Source organism: Aquarana catesbeiana, linkage group LG02 (assembly GCF_042186555.1).
Source record: "Aquarana catesbeiana isolate 2022-GZ linkage group LG02, ASM4218655v1, whole genome shotgun sequence".
Taxonomy (NCBI): Eukaryota; Metazoa; Chordata; class Amphibia; order Anura; family Ranidae; genus Aquarana; species Aquarana catesbeiana.
The window spans coordinates 119,885,382-119,904,335 of NC_133325.1; the positions used below are offsets into that span (position 1 = coordinate 119,885,382).

The 18,954-nt window shown below is 41.8% G+C and overlaps 1 protein-coding gene across 1 annotated transcript in view; it reads right to left on the bottom strand.

Moving 5' to 3' along the window:
- Positions 1-12,554: 12,554 nt before the first annotated feature.
- The window catches only part of WASF3 (WASP family member 3), a 130,622-nt gene continuing 124,222 nt past the window's right edge, over positions 12,555-18,954 (bottom strand). Inside the window, exon 10 of the mRNA XM_073613402.1 lies at positions 12,555-18,735. Coding sequence (XP_073469503.1) covers positions 18,578-18,735 — 158 coding nt within the window. The 3' untranslated portion in view covers positions 12,555-18,577. The remainder of the gene's footprint in view (positions 18,736-18,954) is intronic.

An 18,954-nucleotide genomic window follows, 5' to 3' on the forward strand; every position in this document is an offset into this window, starting at 1 on the left:
AATGGCACTAGACAAGGATGCCCACTTTCCCCAATAATATTTTCCCTAGCAATAGAGCCATTCGCTGAATATATACGCACTAATCCGAACATCAGTGGCATAAAAATAGGACAATATGATCACAAACTGGACCTTTTTTGCAGATGACATCATCTTAACCTTGACAAACCCCTTTATAATGTTCAGAAATGATTAGACTAATATAGTAACGTGTCCTGTTATAAAAAGAATCAAAATAAATGTTATATCCTACCCATGAACCTCCACAAAGCCCAAATGGAAAAACTTTGTGAGAAATACAGATATAATTGGGACGAGACAACTATAACATATCTAGGTATAAAACTTACATATCCTTCTTCCAAACTATATGATGTAAATTTTCCAAAACTCCTAGAACAAACTAATAATGATCTGCACCAAATCCAAAAAGCTCAACTTTCATGGGTCGGGAAAATAGCAGCATTTAAGATGCAAATATTACCCAAAATACTATATTATTTCCGCACTCTTCCAATTCTGTTACCCTCCAAATTCATTAAACAAATGAACACTAAATTAAAACATGACATATGGAATGGAAAAAAAACAAGAGTAGCATTCTCAATACTAATTGCCAACACCTAGGAGGAATGGGACTGCCAGACATTAGAAACTATCATTATGCTTCTTTATTAGACCAAATGAAATATTGGTTTAGCTCTCCTAATGATAAACTATGGCTAAATATTGAAAAAGAAATTACTATAGGTCATGACCTATTCGCCCTTTCTATGGTGAAGCATGTAATAGCAAAAAAATACCATATTTATCGGCGTATAACACACACATTTTTCCCCTTAAAATCAGGGGAAAATCGTGGGTGCGTGTTATACGCTGATCCCCCCCACTGATTGTGCGGAGCGAGCGCCGGCCGCCATTATACATACATAGCCGAGTGTACTCGGCTAAGCTCGGCTAGTTCCGCTCACAGTCACGCCTAGTCCCGCCCTATGATGGACATAACACAGGGACTGGGCGTGACTGTGAGTGGAGCTAGCCAAATACTCGGCTATGTATGTATATGGGCGACGCTCGGCTCCACTCACAGTCACGCCCAGTCCCGCCATTGGACCTGTGTTATGTCCATCATAGGGCGGGACTGGGCGGGACTACGAGAGGAGCCGAGAAGAGCCAAGAAGAGCCGACTACCAGGTCTGTGTATCTCGGCACCGGCGTCGCCATTTTCAAACTGCAGTGACACTGACAAGTCACTGCAGTTTAACTGCAGCCCGGGTAAGGCTGCAAATGTCATTGACAAGGCTGCAGATGGACACTTGCAAGGCTGCTGATGGACACTTGCAAGGCTGCAGATGCACACTGATAAGGGTGCAAATGACACTGGCAAGGCTGCAAATGACACTGGCAAGGCTGCAGATGACACTGACAAGGCTGCAGGGCTGCAAGGCTGCAAATGACACTGGACAAGCATGCAGATGGCCGCTGTGCAAGGCTGCGTGGATGGGCATTTAAATGTAAGTTTTTTCCTTAAAATTCCCTCCTAAATTTGGGGTGCGTGTTATACGCCGAGGCGTGTTATACGCCGATAAATACGGTAATTGTTCCAAACCTCCTTTCTAATAAATCAACTTTAATAGCTTGGAAACATATTCTATCTAAAACTAAAAAGAGAAACTTGTTCGCTAAAATAGCATTGCCCACAAGAATAATAGACTACTGTAAAAATATGTCAATCAACAAAAGAATGGACCAAACAAGGCTTCCAAACTTATAACTGCCTACCAGCACACTTCAAGAACATAGTGGAAGGGAAATTCAGCAAATGTGCATATCTAAAAAATAGAATCCTTTCTGACAAAATTGATATCCCAAACAGAAATATGGCAATATTTCACACACCACAAATTTCAAAAAGTAAGAGGAATTAGGCTTTTCTTTTTTTTTCCATTAGAAAGCTTCTTTATTGTACTTTTTTTTTTACATTTTTTGCTATCATGTTTTAAGATGTAAATGCATGGAGGAATTAGGCTTTTCTACAACCTTCTCTCCCCTTCTTCCCCAGAAGAAAAAAATCCCAACATGTTAAAATGGGAAAAGGACCTTTCACAAACCTTTTCATGGGAACAATGGCATAATGGGATAATTCACAAAAAATTCTTAACATATGGTACCTGACACCTTATAGATTATCCAAAATATTCCCTTCCACCTCTCCCATCTGCTGGAGGTGTGAGGAATTAGTGGGGAAACCTATACCATATTCTTTGGTCATGCAAGAATCTTTAAAGTTTTTGGAACTCAGTTTACTCCTTTATTGCAGAACTTATAGGTAATTTACATAGTTACATAGTTGAATAAAGACACCAGTCCATCCTGTTCAACCTGAGTGAGTGTGGGTGCGTGTCTACAATTATCTCTATTTTTATTTAAGGTACCCATATAGCGCCGCCAATTCACGCAGCAGTCTGCACATACATCGTACACCCACATCGGTCCCTACCCTCAAGGAGCCCACAATCCAAGGTCCCCAACTCACATTCATATACTAGGGCCAATTTTGAACAAAAGCCAATTAACCTACCAGGATGTCTTTGGAGTGTGGGAGGAAACCAGAGTACCCGGAGGAAACCCACGCAGGCACAGGGAGAACATGCAAACTCCAGGTAGGTAGTGTCGTGGTTGGGATTCGAACCAGCGACCCTTTTTACTGCTAGGTGAGAGTGCTAACCACTACACCACTGTGCTGCCCAATTTGACAGAACTGACACCCGCAACAGCATTATTAGGATTAAAACTAGATATATACCCACATTGCTATAGAACAATAGTATCACATATCCTGATAGCAGCGAGACTTACCCTCTCGCCTACAGTATGATCCCACTTAGGGTGGGCGGTAGCGGGATATCAAACTTCAGATATTGTACCTTAAAGTTCTTATTACTTCTTGTTATTCATTCCCCAATTTTTGTTATTATCTGTTCTATGCAATATGATAAGCAATACCAATTAATTGTATTCATTTATATTGAAATGTATTTTGTCAAAAATAATAAAAATTTTGTTTAAAAAAAAAAAATCATAATGGAAACAGACCAAACTACAACAAACAGACAACAAACTACCCAAATGACCCTGATCAAAAGTTTACATACCCTGGTGATTTTGGCCTGATAACATGCACACAAGTTGACACAAAGGGGTTTGAATGGCTATTAAAGGTAACCATCCTCACCTGTGATATGTTTGCTTGTAATTAGTGTATGTGTATAAAAGGTCAATGCGTTTCTGGACTCCTAACAGATCCTTACATCTTTCATCCAGTGCTGCACTGACGTTTTTGAATTCTGAGTCATGGGGAAAGCAAAAGAATTGTCAAAGGATCTGCGGGAAAAGGTAGTTGAACTGTATGAAACAGGAAAGGGTTATAAAAAAGATACCCAAGGGGGGCGTGGATAGACACGGCGGCGTGAAGACGCAGGGATACTAAGCCGCCGCTGCTATCGGAGGCTCTGTGCCATCATTACCCCGCACAACCCAAATGCCAAGACGCAGTACTCCCCGCAGAGTATACCGAGGACCAAAATCCGCCATCCATACAGCGCTGACACACAGTACACCCCGTACGAGATTGGCACACCGAGGCAACATGGCGCCTACAAACTCCACGAGAAATGGCTCTGCTCCTACCTCCTCCAGCGCTGAATACACGGTAGGACAACCGCTCATCTCAGAGCCTCAGCTGCCCTACTCACTTCCACCTTCTCTGAGCTCCCTGCAGTATTCAGGGAGGATCGTTCCCCCAGCCCCACTATAGACAGCCAGCACTCACTGGCTCCTGCAGCTGCCTCCACCCCACAAGAACCCCGCTCAGTGATGTCTCCTGCAGAGATGTCAGCCATCTTGCTCCCTCTCCCTACTAAAAGGGACATGGAAACATTTGCAGCCCGACTGGAAACATCTCTCGGAGGTGATATCCAAAAGGTGAAACAATCTGTATCTGCATCCAAGGTGACCACCTTATCTACAGAACAGGTTTCTGTCCAACAATGCCTCACATCCTTGGAGGAAACCTGCTCTGGTTACCAACAGAATTTATCCTGCATGTGCCTCCAACAAGACGACCTCGAAAACCTCCACAGGAGAAATAATATCAAACTCCGCAGTATCCCTGAGGTGGTAGAAACCACTGATTTAAGAGCCACTGTCATTGGGATATTCAATGATCTGCTGGGGAAACCTGCTTCTTCCCCCATTGAACTGGATAGGGTCCAAAGGGTTAACATAACAAGCCAAGGTGAACGCTCTCAACCCAGGGATGTTCTCTGTCGTATGCATTTTTACAACCTCAAAGAAGAGATCATGCGTAGAGCTTGGAACAGAGACCCTTTCCATGAATGTGGTGGTTAATAAGTTTGGGGCTACCCCTTCAGCCTTCTCATTCACCTCCATGGTGACAGATTTTCCCTCCATGACCCAAAACAGTTGTCGGACCTATTTGCCCTTCTGGATGTGACTCCTCTGGATATCCCGAACTGGTTGTCGATCGATCTACTACTGGACCTCTGCCTCAACAGAGACGTTGCACGCCATCTTCAAGAAACAACTCTCGCCCACCCTCGGATGGTCCTTTCTCCAGAGAACTCTGACATCAGCCTTGATCCTCACCCATGACCTGTGATTGTTATGGCTGATGCCCTAGGACATTTAGCTACCCTCGCCTTGCCGTTTTAAGCTTACAGAGGGGCAAGGTGCTCCTTTTTTATGCCTTGATCTTATGTGTATATGGAAATGTCTACTGATATCCCCACTTGTCTCTCCTTTCAACCCCCCCCACCCCCCTTTTTTTTTCCTTCCCTCCCCCCTTATATTATTTTTCCTAATCTCCCTTCCCTCCCCCTCCCTGTTCCTTGACATTCCAGATGCACTTTGATCTTGAATATATCTCCCAATGAGGGGCAAGGAGTTCCAAATGGGAGACCTAGGCACCTTTTAATAGCAACCTCTTTGTTACCCCTTACACCCTGGATTTAAATTGCACCACGGGGTAGCAGATTACATCTGCCTAATGGAACTTGCCCTGTATTACAACCTGTAAATTTCCTACACCTGCAGCTGCCCTGCCTGGGTCTCCCGTGGGGCTTCCCCCATATCTTAGCCTTTTATTATAGGCTGGTGTTTAAATGTTAAAGCGGTGTTCCAGCTGAAAAAAAAATTTTTTTAAAGTCAGCAGCTACAAACACTGTAGCTGCTGACTTTTAATATGCACATTTACCTGTCCAGGGTGTCCGCGATGATAGCCGCCCGAGGCCGATACGTCCATCGGATCGGGTCCCGGCGCCGCCATTCGAACTAAGGGAAACAGGCAGTGGAGCCTTGCGGCTTCACTGCCTGTTTCCTACTGCGCATGCGCAAGTCGCGCGGCACTTTGTGAATGGCCGGCTGTGTTCTGGGACACACACAGGTCCCAGAAGACAGCGCGCCCCATTCCCCAGAAGACAACGTGAGGAGGAGAAGGAAGACTACTGCGGAATAGGAAGTGGCATATTAGGACGATCTGCCTAGCAACAGCCATTTCTGGTAAGTAAAAATTTTTTTTTTCAAATTTTTTGGAGCCTTTTTATGTAATTTTTTTTTTAGGGTGGACCTCCGCTTTAATAACTTTCTTTATTGGTACTTTAAAGGGCTTCACTAGCTCGTTTACAACCAATGCACAGTTCGCTTGTTATTTTTTTGTTTCTCATATTATGCTACCTGTTGCTCACCTCGCTTATGTGCTTGCTTACTTCCCCCCATTTAAGGTAACAGGGATCCTGTCTAGCTCTCTAATATTGGACAGATCTCTGTAGACTACATTTAGCCATTCTCTTTCTTTTCCTGCTTTAGAGCTTCATTGGGAGTTTTCTCCCCCTGTTCCCCCTCCCCCTTCTATTTCTCTTTTCTCCTTCCCTTCATTTATTCGCCTGGATCTCTACCCCCCCCCCTTTCACTCTCCCTTTTCGTGTGCCACCTCCCCACCCCCCCCTTTTTTTCCAGGAGCCCAAGCACTGTGACCTACTGATTTCGGGACCATCCCATAATGGCGTCACTTCAGATGTGTTCCTTCAATGCCAGAGGCCTCAACGAACCATCCAAGAGATCACAAGTCCTCTATGGCTTTCATAAATCTAATGTTAGAATACTCTTTCTCCAAGAGACTCATTTCCGCTCAAACCACATACCAGTACTATGCAACAAATATTTCCTTTGCTCTAACTTCCCATTTAAGTGGCAATCTCTAGCCATTAAATACTTAGGTGTCCATATCCCTCCTACTTTCTAAACTGTCAGACCTAAACTACACACCCCTGCTCACCCTTATTCGCACCTGCCTTAAATCTTACGATAGACCTATTATCTCTTGGTTTGGCCGTATGAATGTCATTAAACTGGACATACTGCCAAATTGCTATACACTTTTCAAACAGTCCCAATCGCTCCTCCCGCTGGATTCTTTACTTGTGTTAACACACTTATACGTAATTACATCTGGCAACACAAAAAACCCAGGCTTCAGCGCTCCATCCTCTTTTTGCCTAGATCTAGAGGAGGGTTGGCTTTACCTCACATACTCGTTTACCATAAAGCATCTTGCTTTCTCATGATCCTTGACTGGTATCATAGCCGGGAGTCTAAATTATGGACGGTCCTAAAAAATGACCTTCTCGCTCCTGACATCACGTCCCTACTATGGACCAAAAAGACAGACCACAAGCCTTACCCCTCCTAGTGGCCTCCACTTTCCACACGTGGGACTCTTATGTAGGGAAGGGCTTACTCACATCAAGATCTGCCCCATTATCACCGCTTTTTGGAACTCTTGCATTCCCTCCTACCCTTTATCAATCCCGTTTTCATAAGGAACAGAAACCATTACTTTGTCACACCCTGCAGAATGGTACATTGTTCCCAATGTCATAACTGCTGGGGTCTTGCCATAACCAGGCCAGGGCGTGGTTGTAATATTATCAACTCCGCCATTACCTAACCGGTATTATACCCACGACTGCTCTAACCAGACCACTTACTGATTTCAAAAGCTTGCTAACTCAGTCTGACAGGCCTTTGCACCCCTTATCTCTTATATACCAGGTTTTGCAGAAGACCACACTACCACATGGCCCATCTTTTATTGCTAAATGGGAACAGGAACTTGATACTCAAGCACTGACTGGGACAAAATACTGACATTTACTTATAAGACCTCCATATCTTCTAGAGCACAGGAACACAATTATAAGATCCTTTCCAGGTGGTATCGATGCCCTACCACTTTACATAAAATAGACTCATCCATTCCAAATACCTGCTGGAGATGTTTTAAGGACCCAGGTACCATGACTCATCTTTGGAGCACCTGCCCGCTTATAACTCCTTTCTGGGACAAAATACTTCTCCTCTACTATGATTTAATAGAGGACAAAATTAATAATTCTCCTTTCATTACTGTGCTTTCGATGTTGCCTGGATCCTATAAACAAAACAAAAAGTCTTTTCCAACACTTCTTGACTTCGGCACGTACTGTTATTGCCTGGGCGTGGCGAAAATAATTACCTCTGTCCTTTGTGGACTGGGCCTGTGAAATGGACTCTATTGGTCATCTAGAAAGGTTGAACTATTGGGAGTCAGATAAAACTGATGATTACACCTTGACCTGGTCGGTCTGGAATCACTTTCGGCATTCCTCTAAATTTGCCTCCTATCTATGACCTCCCTGACACAATATTTGTTACCCTTCTTAGATACCTGGATTTGTTCCCCTTACTAGTGCTTGGGTTCCTTCCCATTCTCCCCCTATCTTTACCCCCCTTTTTTTTCTTCCTCTTCTTTCTTCTTTTCTTCCCCCTTCTTTTTCTCTTCTCCCCATTTTATGTTTATATACCCAAAGTGATTGGGCTTTTAGTATGTTACCTAGTCCTATCTCTGCTCACCTAGTTTTTACCAATAGTTATTATGTAAATACCCTCAGGAGGATTTCACTGTTGTCCAAGATGTTGACAAACCTCTCCTGATGAATATCCTCCAAGGTCTTCTATGCTGCTGATATAAGCAGTCTACTGAAACCTCATTCCATGCATCTGTGGGTGGATCGCTTACTTAGGGTAGATATGTTTTCTACCTATAAGGAAATCACTAAATTGTACTCTTTTTTGCCTTATGTACTAGTTTACACAACTTACTGTTTACATTACGTTAGGGTTGTCCCGATACCGATACTAGTATCGGTATCGGCACCGATACCGAGCATTTGCCCAAGTACTTGTACTCAGGCAAATACTCCCGATGCTTCCGCCGATACCTGGAAGACAGCAGTGATCGGCGCGTGGGGGAGTTACAAGATTCTCCCCCAGCGGCTTTCACCAGCTTTAGTGACATACAGCGGTGATCGCTCACAGCTTACTGTCACTGCATCCTCCTCCGTGCCCCCTCCGTTCCTCTGTGCCTCTCCGCTGTCCCCTGCATTCCTCTCTCCTTATCTGTCCCCCTCCGTACTCCCCCTTCGTTCCTCTCTCCTTATCTGTCCCCCTCCGTTCTCCCCCTCCGTTCCTCTCTCCTTATCTGTCCCCTGCATTCCTCTCTCCTTATCTGTCCCCTCCGTTCTCCCCCTCCGTTCCTCCGTCCCCCTCCTCCTTCCTTTGTGAATAGACAGAGTCAGCTGACTCTGTCCATTCACATAACTGAAACATTGTAATCTCCTGTGATTATGATGTGTCAGTTTATGAATGGAGAGAAGCCGCTGTCTTCTCTCCATTCATTCTCAGTGCAGCTGAGGCTGCAGAGAAAGGGACTGGGGAATCTCTATCCTCTGTCTCTTTCTCTGTCTCAAGGGGGAGATATCAGAGGTCTGTTAAGACCCCTGATATCTCACCAAAGCCCCCCAACAGGGCTGATTAAAAAAAAAAAAAAAAAAAAAAACAATAAAGAATAAAAAAATATTATTGTAAAAAATAAAAATTGTAAAAAAAAAAACAAAAAAAACACACACACACACACACACAACGTTCACCCCCCCCCCCCCCAAAAAAAATAGCAAAAAAGTGGTCGGTCCTAAAAAAAGTGGTATCGGGACAACCCTACATTACATATACTGTACTGATTACGCACTCAAACTTAAACCTCTTAACCTTTCTGTGTTTTTTTTTTTTTTAATATATTTTTGTGCGCAAAATCAATAAACAATGATTAAACATAAAAAGATACCCAAGGAATTGAGAATGACAATCAGCAGTGTTCAAACTCTCATCAAGAAGTGGAAAATGAGGGGTTCTGTTGAGACCAAACCATAGTCAGCTAAAATTTCAGCCACAACTGCCAGGAAAATTGTTTGGGATGCAAAGAAAAACCCACAAATAACTTCAGGTGAAATACAGAACTCTCTGAAAACATGTGGTGTGGCTGTTTCAAGATGCACAAAAGTGGGGCACTTGGAGAAAGATGGGCTACATGATGGAGTTGCCAGAAGAAAGCCATTACTATGCAAATGTCACAAAGTATCTGGCTTACAATACACCAAACAGCACAGAGACAAGCCTCAAACCTTCTGGCACAAAGTAATTTGGAGTGATGAGACCAAAATTGAGCTTTTTGGCCACAACCATAAACGCTACATTTGGAGAGGAGTCAATAAGGCCTGTGATGAAAAATATGGAGGTGGATCGCTGATCTTTTAGGAATGTGTGAGCTACAAAGGCACAGGAAATTTGGTCAAAATTGTTGGCAAGATGAATTCAATGTTATCAAAAAATACTGGAGGAACATTTGCATTCATCAGCCAGGAAGCTGCGCATGGGACGTACTTGGACATTCCAACATGACAATAATCCAAAACACAAGGCCAAGTCGACCTGTCATAGCCTACAGCAGAATAAAGTGAATGTTCTGGGGTGGCCATCTCAGTCTCCTGACCTCAATATCATTGAGCCACTCTGGGGAGATCTCAAATGTGCAGTTCATGCAAGACAGCCAAAGATTTTACAGGAACTGGAGGCTTGTTGCCAAGAGGAATGGGCAGCTTTACCATCTGAGAAGATAAAGAGCCTCATCCACAAAAGACTTCAAGCTGTCATTGATGTTAAAGGGGGCAATACACGGTATTAAGAACTGGGGTATGTAAACTTTTGATCAGGGTCATTTGGGCAGTTTCTGTTGCCATTATGATTTAAAAAGAGTAAAAACAGTTGATTGATAATAAATGGCTTCAGCCAAACACTAACCATTAGTGAAAGAAATGTTTTTGTGTTATCATTCACATTCTCTGAAAAATGGCCAAGAAATCATAAATTCTGCCAGGGTATGTAAACTTATGAGCACAGCTGTAGATAGATAGATAGATAGATAGATAGATAGATAGATAGATAGATAGATAGATAGATAGATAGATAGATAGATAGATAGATAGATAGATAGATAGAAAAAACTAAAACTCATTGATGGTTAAATACCAGAGAAAGTTTGTCTCAAAAGAATGCTCTAAAATTAATTTGGTGTTGCATGACTGAGTAGTAATTGTCATTCAAAATATGACAGCACTGAAAAATGTCCTAGGCAGGAAGGAGGTAAAACAGCCCATTCTTGAAATGGTTTAAAAAATTTTTTAAAAAATCTTACCTCTCCATCTAGTTCTAGGCTGTGGCAGAGATCTGAATAATTCAAATATTCACTACCCATCCTTATATTATGAGTTGTACAGAAGGAAAACTAAGGTAATCCGATGAAAACTGCAAACATACCAGTGCAGCCTATGACCACATTAGCCATTTTTGTCATTGCATACAAGATTACATATTTATTTATTTTTAGATTAGGGCTAAATCCTCCAGACCTGCCAGAAAATCATAAAGCATATGGACACTGTCAAAGTCATAGAAGATTACCATACCTTCCATTGAACATGGAGACACTAGTGTTTGTTTGAGGCTTACAGTGGCTGTTACATAGTTACATAGTAGGTGAGGTTGAAAAAAGACACAAGTCCATCAACTCCAACCTATGTGTGTGATTATTTATCAGTGTACCTGTTGATCCTACCAGTAAGTATCAGAATTGGATTCCAGCAATAGTGTGATAACACTTGTGATAATGTGGCAGAGTGGTCAAAAACATATCTGCAACTTGTTTTTGTGACACCACTCACAACATATAGTGCATTACCTTGCGCAAAAGGATTTGAACCGCGCTACACATAAGGTGCATAACACTGTGAATCCAGCCCAAGACTCTATGCAGGAGAATGCTGCCCACCTGTGCTGAGATGCACCCACATCATATCAATTGTTGGAGGAGCACCCACTGCCTTTTAGCATTGGGCCCCTTGGTCCTGGATTGGCTGTTAGTCACAGGACGTGATTTGGAATTGCAGCTAGATGCTCTGAGCACAGAGAGGGACAGAGCTGCAGCAACATGGATAGGGCTAGAATTTTCAACTTGGAAAAAAAAAAAGTAAATTTACTGTGGGAAAAATAAAAAAGCCCTAAAATGTACTATTCCCTGTTTTGGTTAGAGGGTTTGCCTATACTTTAAATCACACTAGTGATGTTAAGTTTCACGCTAAAACTTCTGGTGCCAAAATACACAAATCAAATACTAAACTATAAAAATTTGGGTAGAAATAGATTTAAAATACTTTTTCAATTTCTACAGAGGGTGCTTTAATTTCCACCCATTTTCAGTGAGCCAATTGCTGGAAATATATGAATAATTGTGAATGAAAGCTGACCGACGGCCACCACATATCTGAAAAAACTGCCTAGTGTATTCCAGTATTTGAGAAGTAATGCATGCAGGGAAATTTAAATACTATTTTTTCTGCTGCCCCCCACACCAGAATGATTGGAAAACTGCAAAAAAAGTTAAAAAAAAAGGTTCCTGAGCAATTTTGAAAGTTAAAAAATAGAAGGCATAATCTTAAAGGAGTTGTAAAGGCAGAAGGTTTTTTTATCTTAATGCATTCTATGTCTAAGCCGCCTGGGACACTCCTCATGATTGGTTGGGACACAGCAGCAGCACCATTGGCTCCTGTGGCTGTCAATCAAAGTCAGTCAGCCAATCAGGGGAGAGAGGAGGAGGGGGCGGGGGCGGGGCTCTGTGTCTGAATGGACACACAGAGCTGTGACTCGGCTCCAGTGCCCCCATAGGAAGCTGCTGACTGTGAGGGCACTTGATAGGAGGGAGGGGCCAGGAGCAACAAAGAAGTACCCAAGAAGAGGAGGATCCGGGCTGCTCTATGCAAAACCAACTGCACCGAGGAGGTAAGTATACAATGTTTGTTATTTTTTTTTTTTTTTAACAAGCCTTTATAATCACTTTAAATTGAAAAAGAAAAAAAAATGTATTCCGCCTTTCCATTGAAGTGCATTCAATGTCTAAATGATATACAGCCATCCCAAATAGAAATGCAATCTTCGTTTTACATACAGACATGTAATATTTATAAAAGGTTTGAGACAACAGTAAAACTTAAAAGAAGGGAACAAAAGACAAAACAACCATTTTACTCAATTTTATTTTTTTTTTATTTAAAAGGAATAGACTAGCAATACAACAAATTAAATTAGTACAATACTAGTGGCAGTAAAAATTAGCCCTTCTTGCACAATCTAGTAAAACCAAGAGCAGGAATTGGGGTGAATTTTCTCTGACTTTTGCAGTAAAACTGTATTCCAATTGAGACATTAGGACATGCTCCATTAAAAACCAAAAACTCTATTTTGGATGCCACTCAAAAAAACAAACAAAAAACCTAAAGAGGAACTGCAGTCTGCTCCACTAAGTCTGGCTGCATCCATTTTAACTGTGGGCAGCTGAAGCTGCTGCCTGTTCACTTCCTGGATTTACACAGACACACAGAGGCCCACCTCCCTTTCTGGCAAACTCTCACCAGAGCGAGAGAGAGAGAGCTGTGCATGATGTCATAAGCCTAGGGTAAAGACCAGACAAAAAACAGGAAGTGGGCTGTATAAGGTATTTCCTGGCATAAAAAAAATGTTTTACTATCCAAAGGTAAAACAACAAGGGAAGAAGATTTAATAGACGGAAAATTGAAAAAAATAACTGAAGGTCCGCTTTAAGCCAAGAAAGACATACATTGAAAGGTGGCCACAGAGAGTGGTTGATTGAGGAGATCCAATCTAACTACCTGAAGGCATCAGCAGTTCCCCAAACATGTACAATTGGCACACCAAACAGAACATGTTTAAATTAAAGGAACGAGAAGGAGCAGTGGTGTTGATTGTTGTAAATAAAAATAAAATACCATCAAAAAAATATTTTTACCTGGATCAGTGATGGCGAACCTTGGCACTTGACACTACACTGCAGCGTGCATGAGCATCATGGGAAATGTAGTTCCAAAACATCTGGGGTACCAAGGTTTGCCATCGCTGACCTAGATCTTCTTCAAAAACATCACCAGAGATAAGTTAGGGGCTAACACATTTAAAGCCAGATTTAGGTTTATAGCCCGTTTATGTTTGGCATCTATAAAACCCCTGGAGGTGCCCTGTTAATGTGCACACTGAAGTTTCTTGCTCTCCCATGGTTGCTGTAGGATAAGCCAGCATAGTGCAAGAACACTAGAAGTCAAGATTAATGTAGTTACAACTCCTGCTGCTTCTACTCATACAATAGACACACTCATAAGATGGCTTGAAGGGAAAAGCACACCAGACACATTTTGATATTTTACAAAATCCTGCCAGACCTGGTAAAGCAGATATGGCCATTTGCTGGCACCACTGCCAACTCTGTAGAGCCCAGCAGATTTTGTATCAGAAAACTCCCCAGATACCTTAAGTTTAGGTACATCGTCATTTTAATCATAAAACTACAATAAAAACCATCTTTAAAAAATTAAAAACAAGTAGCTTGATATTTCATGTGGTTTCATTCAAAACAGAGTTTTCAGTTTTCAGTGAAGTTCTCTTAAAAATTCATATTGGTTACCGCCACTACCCTTCCCTTCTCAAAGCGTATATGTTTTACTCTGCCACTGTAAGAAGTCCAAGTAAGTTTTTATGCAGTAACCTTTTCACTTACCTCAGGAGTAAAATCACACAATAGCTATTACTAGCCTTGGTGGCTCAAGATCTTTTCAACAAATAAAAAAAAAAATGCTGACCGATCGGTGTATTTCCCCACCGACGTCTACAATCAACGGCTGAGTGTGGAATTTTTATGATGCAGTTTTTAAATTAAATCAATGTATACTTCTAAAAGCTTTCCCTTCCCTTAATTTGTCTTATTTCCATAAGACCAGTGAGTTCATTGGGACAATTTGTGCATACAAGACCACGTGAAAGCTGCAGGTCAGATTTGAATGGGAATTTGTGACCATTAAAGTGAGTTATGTCTAAGTTACTCTATATAAATAAATTGTGGCTGGGCTACTAACATAAATGTAAACTGATTAAAAAAAAAAAAAAAAGAACACACAACTAATAAAAACATGGAAATTCCATAATTGCAAAGGTCCTATCCTAACCAAGGAGCTCTCACTGCTGTATTTTACCTGCAGTGTCACCTGCTGATAAAAGCTGGCACTGTGGGGAAACAATATGCTCCAGTGACGCTGGTCTTCACAAAGCTTTATTATTCCAGGACTAGATCTGTCCAGACCAAATCTCACTCTAGCATGTTTCACCCAAAAAAGGGCTTAATCAGAGATCTTTTGGTTGAAACAAGTCAAGAGCAAGGCTTGGTCTGGGTGAACTCTTCTGTGATCTAGTCCTGGTATGATAAAGCTTTGTGAAGGCTGATGTCATTGCAGTGTACATTCTATGTGTGGTGCATTGCCAAGCCCCATCAGCCAGCACCTGAAACCACAGAGATGGGTAGATTGTGGGCAGTGAGCATCTGTAAACAGTGAGATGGGGGGGTCCTGCTGTTTACAAAGGGAGGTTAAGATCAGGACATCATTGTGGGGCCCAGGCAAGCAGGGAATTCATTTTTCCCAAAAGCCCCCCTTAAACAGATGGCAAATATGCTTTAAAATCAGTTGGGCTATAAAAAAAAAAAAAAAATTACAAAAACTATACTTTTAGCTGAAAACAGCTATACTCTCGTATTCAGACACTTCACAGGATATAACAGCTGTTAATATTCAAAAATCTAACACAGTGTCTTACAGTATTCACAGTATTTCAAAAGGTCAAAAAACAGAACATACATCACTTTCAGGTTGTTACCCTGATTTTAGATCCCACGGCAGTACAAAACCCAGCTGGACAATAAAAAAGGCAATATTAGAACGCTATTCATCTAAAAAAACATGTTATAAAACAACCCCGCAAAAAAAAAAAAAAAAAAAAAGGAAGAAAGAATTCTTTAGGTGGAATCTTAAGCTTTTGTTTTGTGGCACTTATGTACAACACAATAGGTGTATAAAATGAATATATTTCTTTGCTAATGACTGATTCGGTTTTGTTTCGTCTACACACTGTGATCGCGGCCACTGCCTAGATTAAGACAAATGGCTAGAAAATTGTCAAGTATTCCAGGAACTTTACTTGTGCTTAAAATAAATCAATGGCTGCCAACAATAATATTGGTTTAGGTTTTAATCGGCAAGTGCACCTTTAAAATAAAACCCTCATCCCCTCCAACAGCAAATGTGCACACAACTCAGATGTGGATTATATTAAGGTTAACACTTCCCAGGACCAACACAGTGTTCCTGCCCCTGGTTCCTCCAGCTGACTGAGCATCTAAGCACAGTGCCGAGCCTGTTTGCAGAGAATTTGCAGTGCCTAGCATGTGCTCTGAGCTACAGACAGGTTTGCCCATCATTCCCTATAGCCTTAGGCTCCATTCACACTTGTGCAACTCCAAAGTCGTGTGATTTACATTGTAAATTTACATTGCAACTTTGAATGGGTGTGACTTGGATGCGACTTTGGCTTTGACTGTTGCACAACTGTCACATTGATAAGATTAAGATGCCACTTTCATGTTTACATTGCAGTCTATGGCACTCAAGTTGCATGAAAGTCTCATCAAAGTAGTGGAGGAACCTTTTTAAAGTTGTTGTGACTTTAAGTCGCATAGATTTGAACGGCTTCCATTGAAATATATGGGCTGTGACTTGTCAAGCAATTTTGCGTCCAAAGTCTCATGACAAGTTGCACAAGTGTGAATGGAGCCTTAGCCAGTGAATACACAGAATTTCAGAGGCTTCTGGGAGCACCAGGGGAGGAAAGCACTGCATTGGCAATGTAAGATTTATTATGACCACAATGGTGGTAAATGGATACATTTTCAAAATTGCTGCACATGGTAAGGAAATCTGGATGAAGATAAAAAGGTGCACTTCTTTAAAAGTGTTGGTTACTAAAAAATAATAGATTACCAACACTTTAAAAGGAGGGTTTCAGGATAGAAATGCAGGCGCTGTCATTGCCACCTTGTTTGGAAGGTCTATGCTCTAGGGCAAAGTATGTGCTTATTTGTGGTCAGACATGCTTGTTTTCTGGGTCAACTAATCATTTAAGCCAGGTACACACTAAGTTTCTTTTAATTCAACCCAGCGGGTTGAACAAAACAGCAACTGGCAGATCACCGTAGTAGAAAATATCCCCATTGCTGCAAATCCGCTATGAAAGACTATGCGGTAGTCTCAGCCTGGGCTCAGCCAGGCCACGTTCCCAAAATGTTTTGCTCCGCCCCACCCCCAGAGCTTAGTCATGGGATGTCCCCCGCTGTTCTATTGTATTCCTGCCAGAATACACTGATCAGTACTTGCAGCCATTGGCAGCAAGTGCTGATCAGATGCTGGGTTTCCAGCATGTCCCTTCTAATGACCGGCTTTTGTCAGACAGACTGCTGTACACACTGGCTGAAAAAGTCAACCAGTTCCCTCTGAACTGCCCAATTTTAGGACAGTGTGTACCCACCTTAAGTAGTGAAAGATGTACAAGGATTATGCATCTTCAAAAACAAGTTCAAAATGTCACTTGCAATGTTTTTGACCGGTACCTAGGGGGTCAAATCATGCCTTGAGTATAAGAGCATCAGAAAACAAGCTGGCGAAGCCATTTATATGAGTGGGGAGATGTCTTCAACACTAAACAGGTCCAGCTGAACGGGACTGCTAGCTACAGTATATACCAAGAGAGTCTGGATAAAATTAAAACCTTCACAGACGTAGGGTCATAGAAGAATATGCAGTGCCCACAGCACACAGTTTATTCCTTTTACACTCCCACAGTGCACAGCAGGAAAGGTAGAAAGGAAGAATCTGGCTGGTTGCTACAGTCAACACGGAACAACACAATAGACTATCCAGAACAACTGTTACAGCAACTATATGACCATACTTCTTTTTCAGGCTGTGTGCATCTCTGACCCCTGTGTTCAATGGCTGGTCAGCAGTATACAATTTACCAACATTTCTAACTAATTACAACCTAAATTTCCAAGTCCACCAATGGTCAGAAACCTGCTGCAATACCATAATAAATATGGCTACACCTAGGCCCTAGGGTATGTGGCTCCACTGCTTTACACTAGGAAGTGTCATGCATAATACATCTTTGACAAGTCTGCATCCAACTCGAGTCAAGGGTCCAAATGGGACAGAAGCCACAAAACTCCAAAAAGTAAGTGAAGCTTAGGGGAACATGGACTGCAGTGCAAATATGCAGGATTCTTGTGTGGTTGGGGTAATGATATCCACGTAGGTGTCTGTTCTGGGAAATAGGAGGACATTTGCCCTATGTTGCTGTCTCACTGTTTTCTTGAGACCCATGCTATGATTAAAAGAAAAGGCCATATACAGAATTAATGTAGGCTCACAAATCAGATGCTACATGACCTCACTGTGACCCATGCAAGCCTCTGTAACCCATGCATGATATGCCACCACCTCTTATTAGATAAAGGCATATACTGAACTACATATCCTGGTGTGTGCTGTTCATCTTCAATGATATCAGCAGGTGACCACCCAAGCTTGACCTTGAAACATTTCCGTTCCATTGTCAGTGTATGAATACATGATCATTCCACCAAATGGCTTCTGTCACAATGCGTAAACTGTTGTATATCTTCATATGCATATTCATTAGAATACATTTATGGAACATTGCTTACACATGTTTAAGAACTATCATTAATATTGTACGCTATTAACTATTCCAAGTACTGTCACCTTCATTTCCCTGAGCTTCCAATAAATTCTATACTGTGGGAGTGTTAGTCTTATAAACTTGTGGCTACAAAATGTTGTAATGCCCATTAGAATTACAACTTAGACTTCAGTGTTCATGTTCTATATTAGCTAAATTATACCTGTCATGCATTTTACTTAACCTATGGCTGAAGCATGCAAATGACATGCTTGTCAGCACAGGCCATCCTGGAACCTTTTATCATGGAATTTCCCCCCTGCATAACTGCGACCCTGTCTAGGGAGACACAGAAGGGGCTGAGCAAGTTCCTATCATTACAGAAGACCTAATAACTTGGCTGCTGTGCTACTACTGGCAGATCCTGACAGGTACTCCTAAAGTTTCTTCCAGATGATAACTTTTTCATAATCCGTTTTCAGTCAGACCAGTCATTCTCATCGAATTCTGAATCATCTTCTGAATCGCTGTATTCAACAGCAATCCGCCTGGAAAGGATGGTGGCTACATCATTTCCAACTGGCTCCCGCTTGGCTTCCTGTTCACGCTGTTCTTGTACTTTTTTCAGCTGAATTCCTGTAAAAATGTAAGTAAAAGGTGTTATAGTTAAATAAAAGAGATTACCTTGTAATATTATATTTATTCATGTCAAGCATATTTTTTTTTGTGCATTTCCCAGTGTGTCACTGCATGACCATACATGCATAGCCAGGTTTTGTGTGTATGTATAGCGAAAACTTTTAGCTTTGTATAGAGCAGTAGTCTCCAAACTGTGGCCCGTGGGCCAGATGTGGC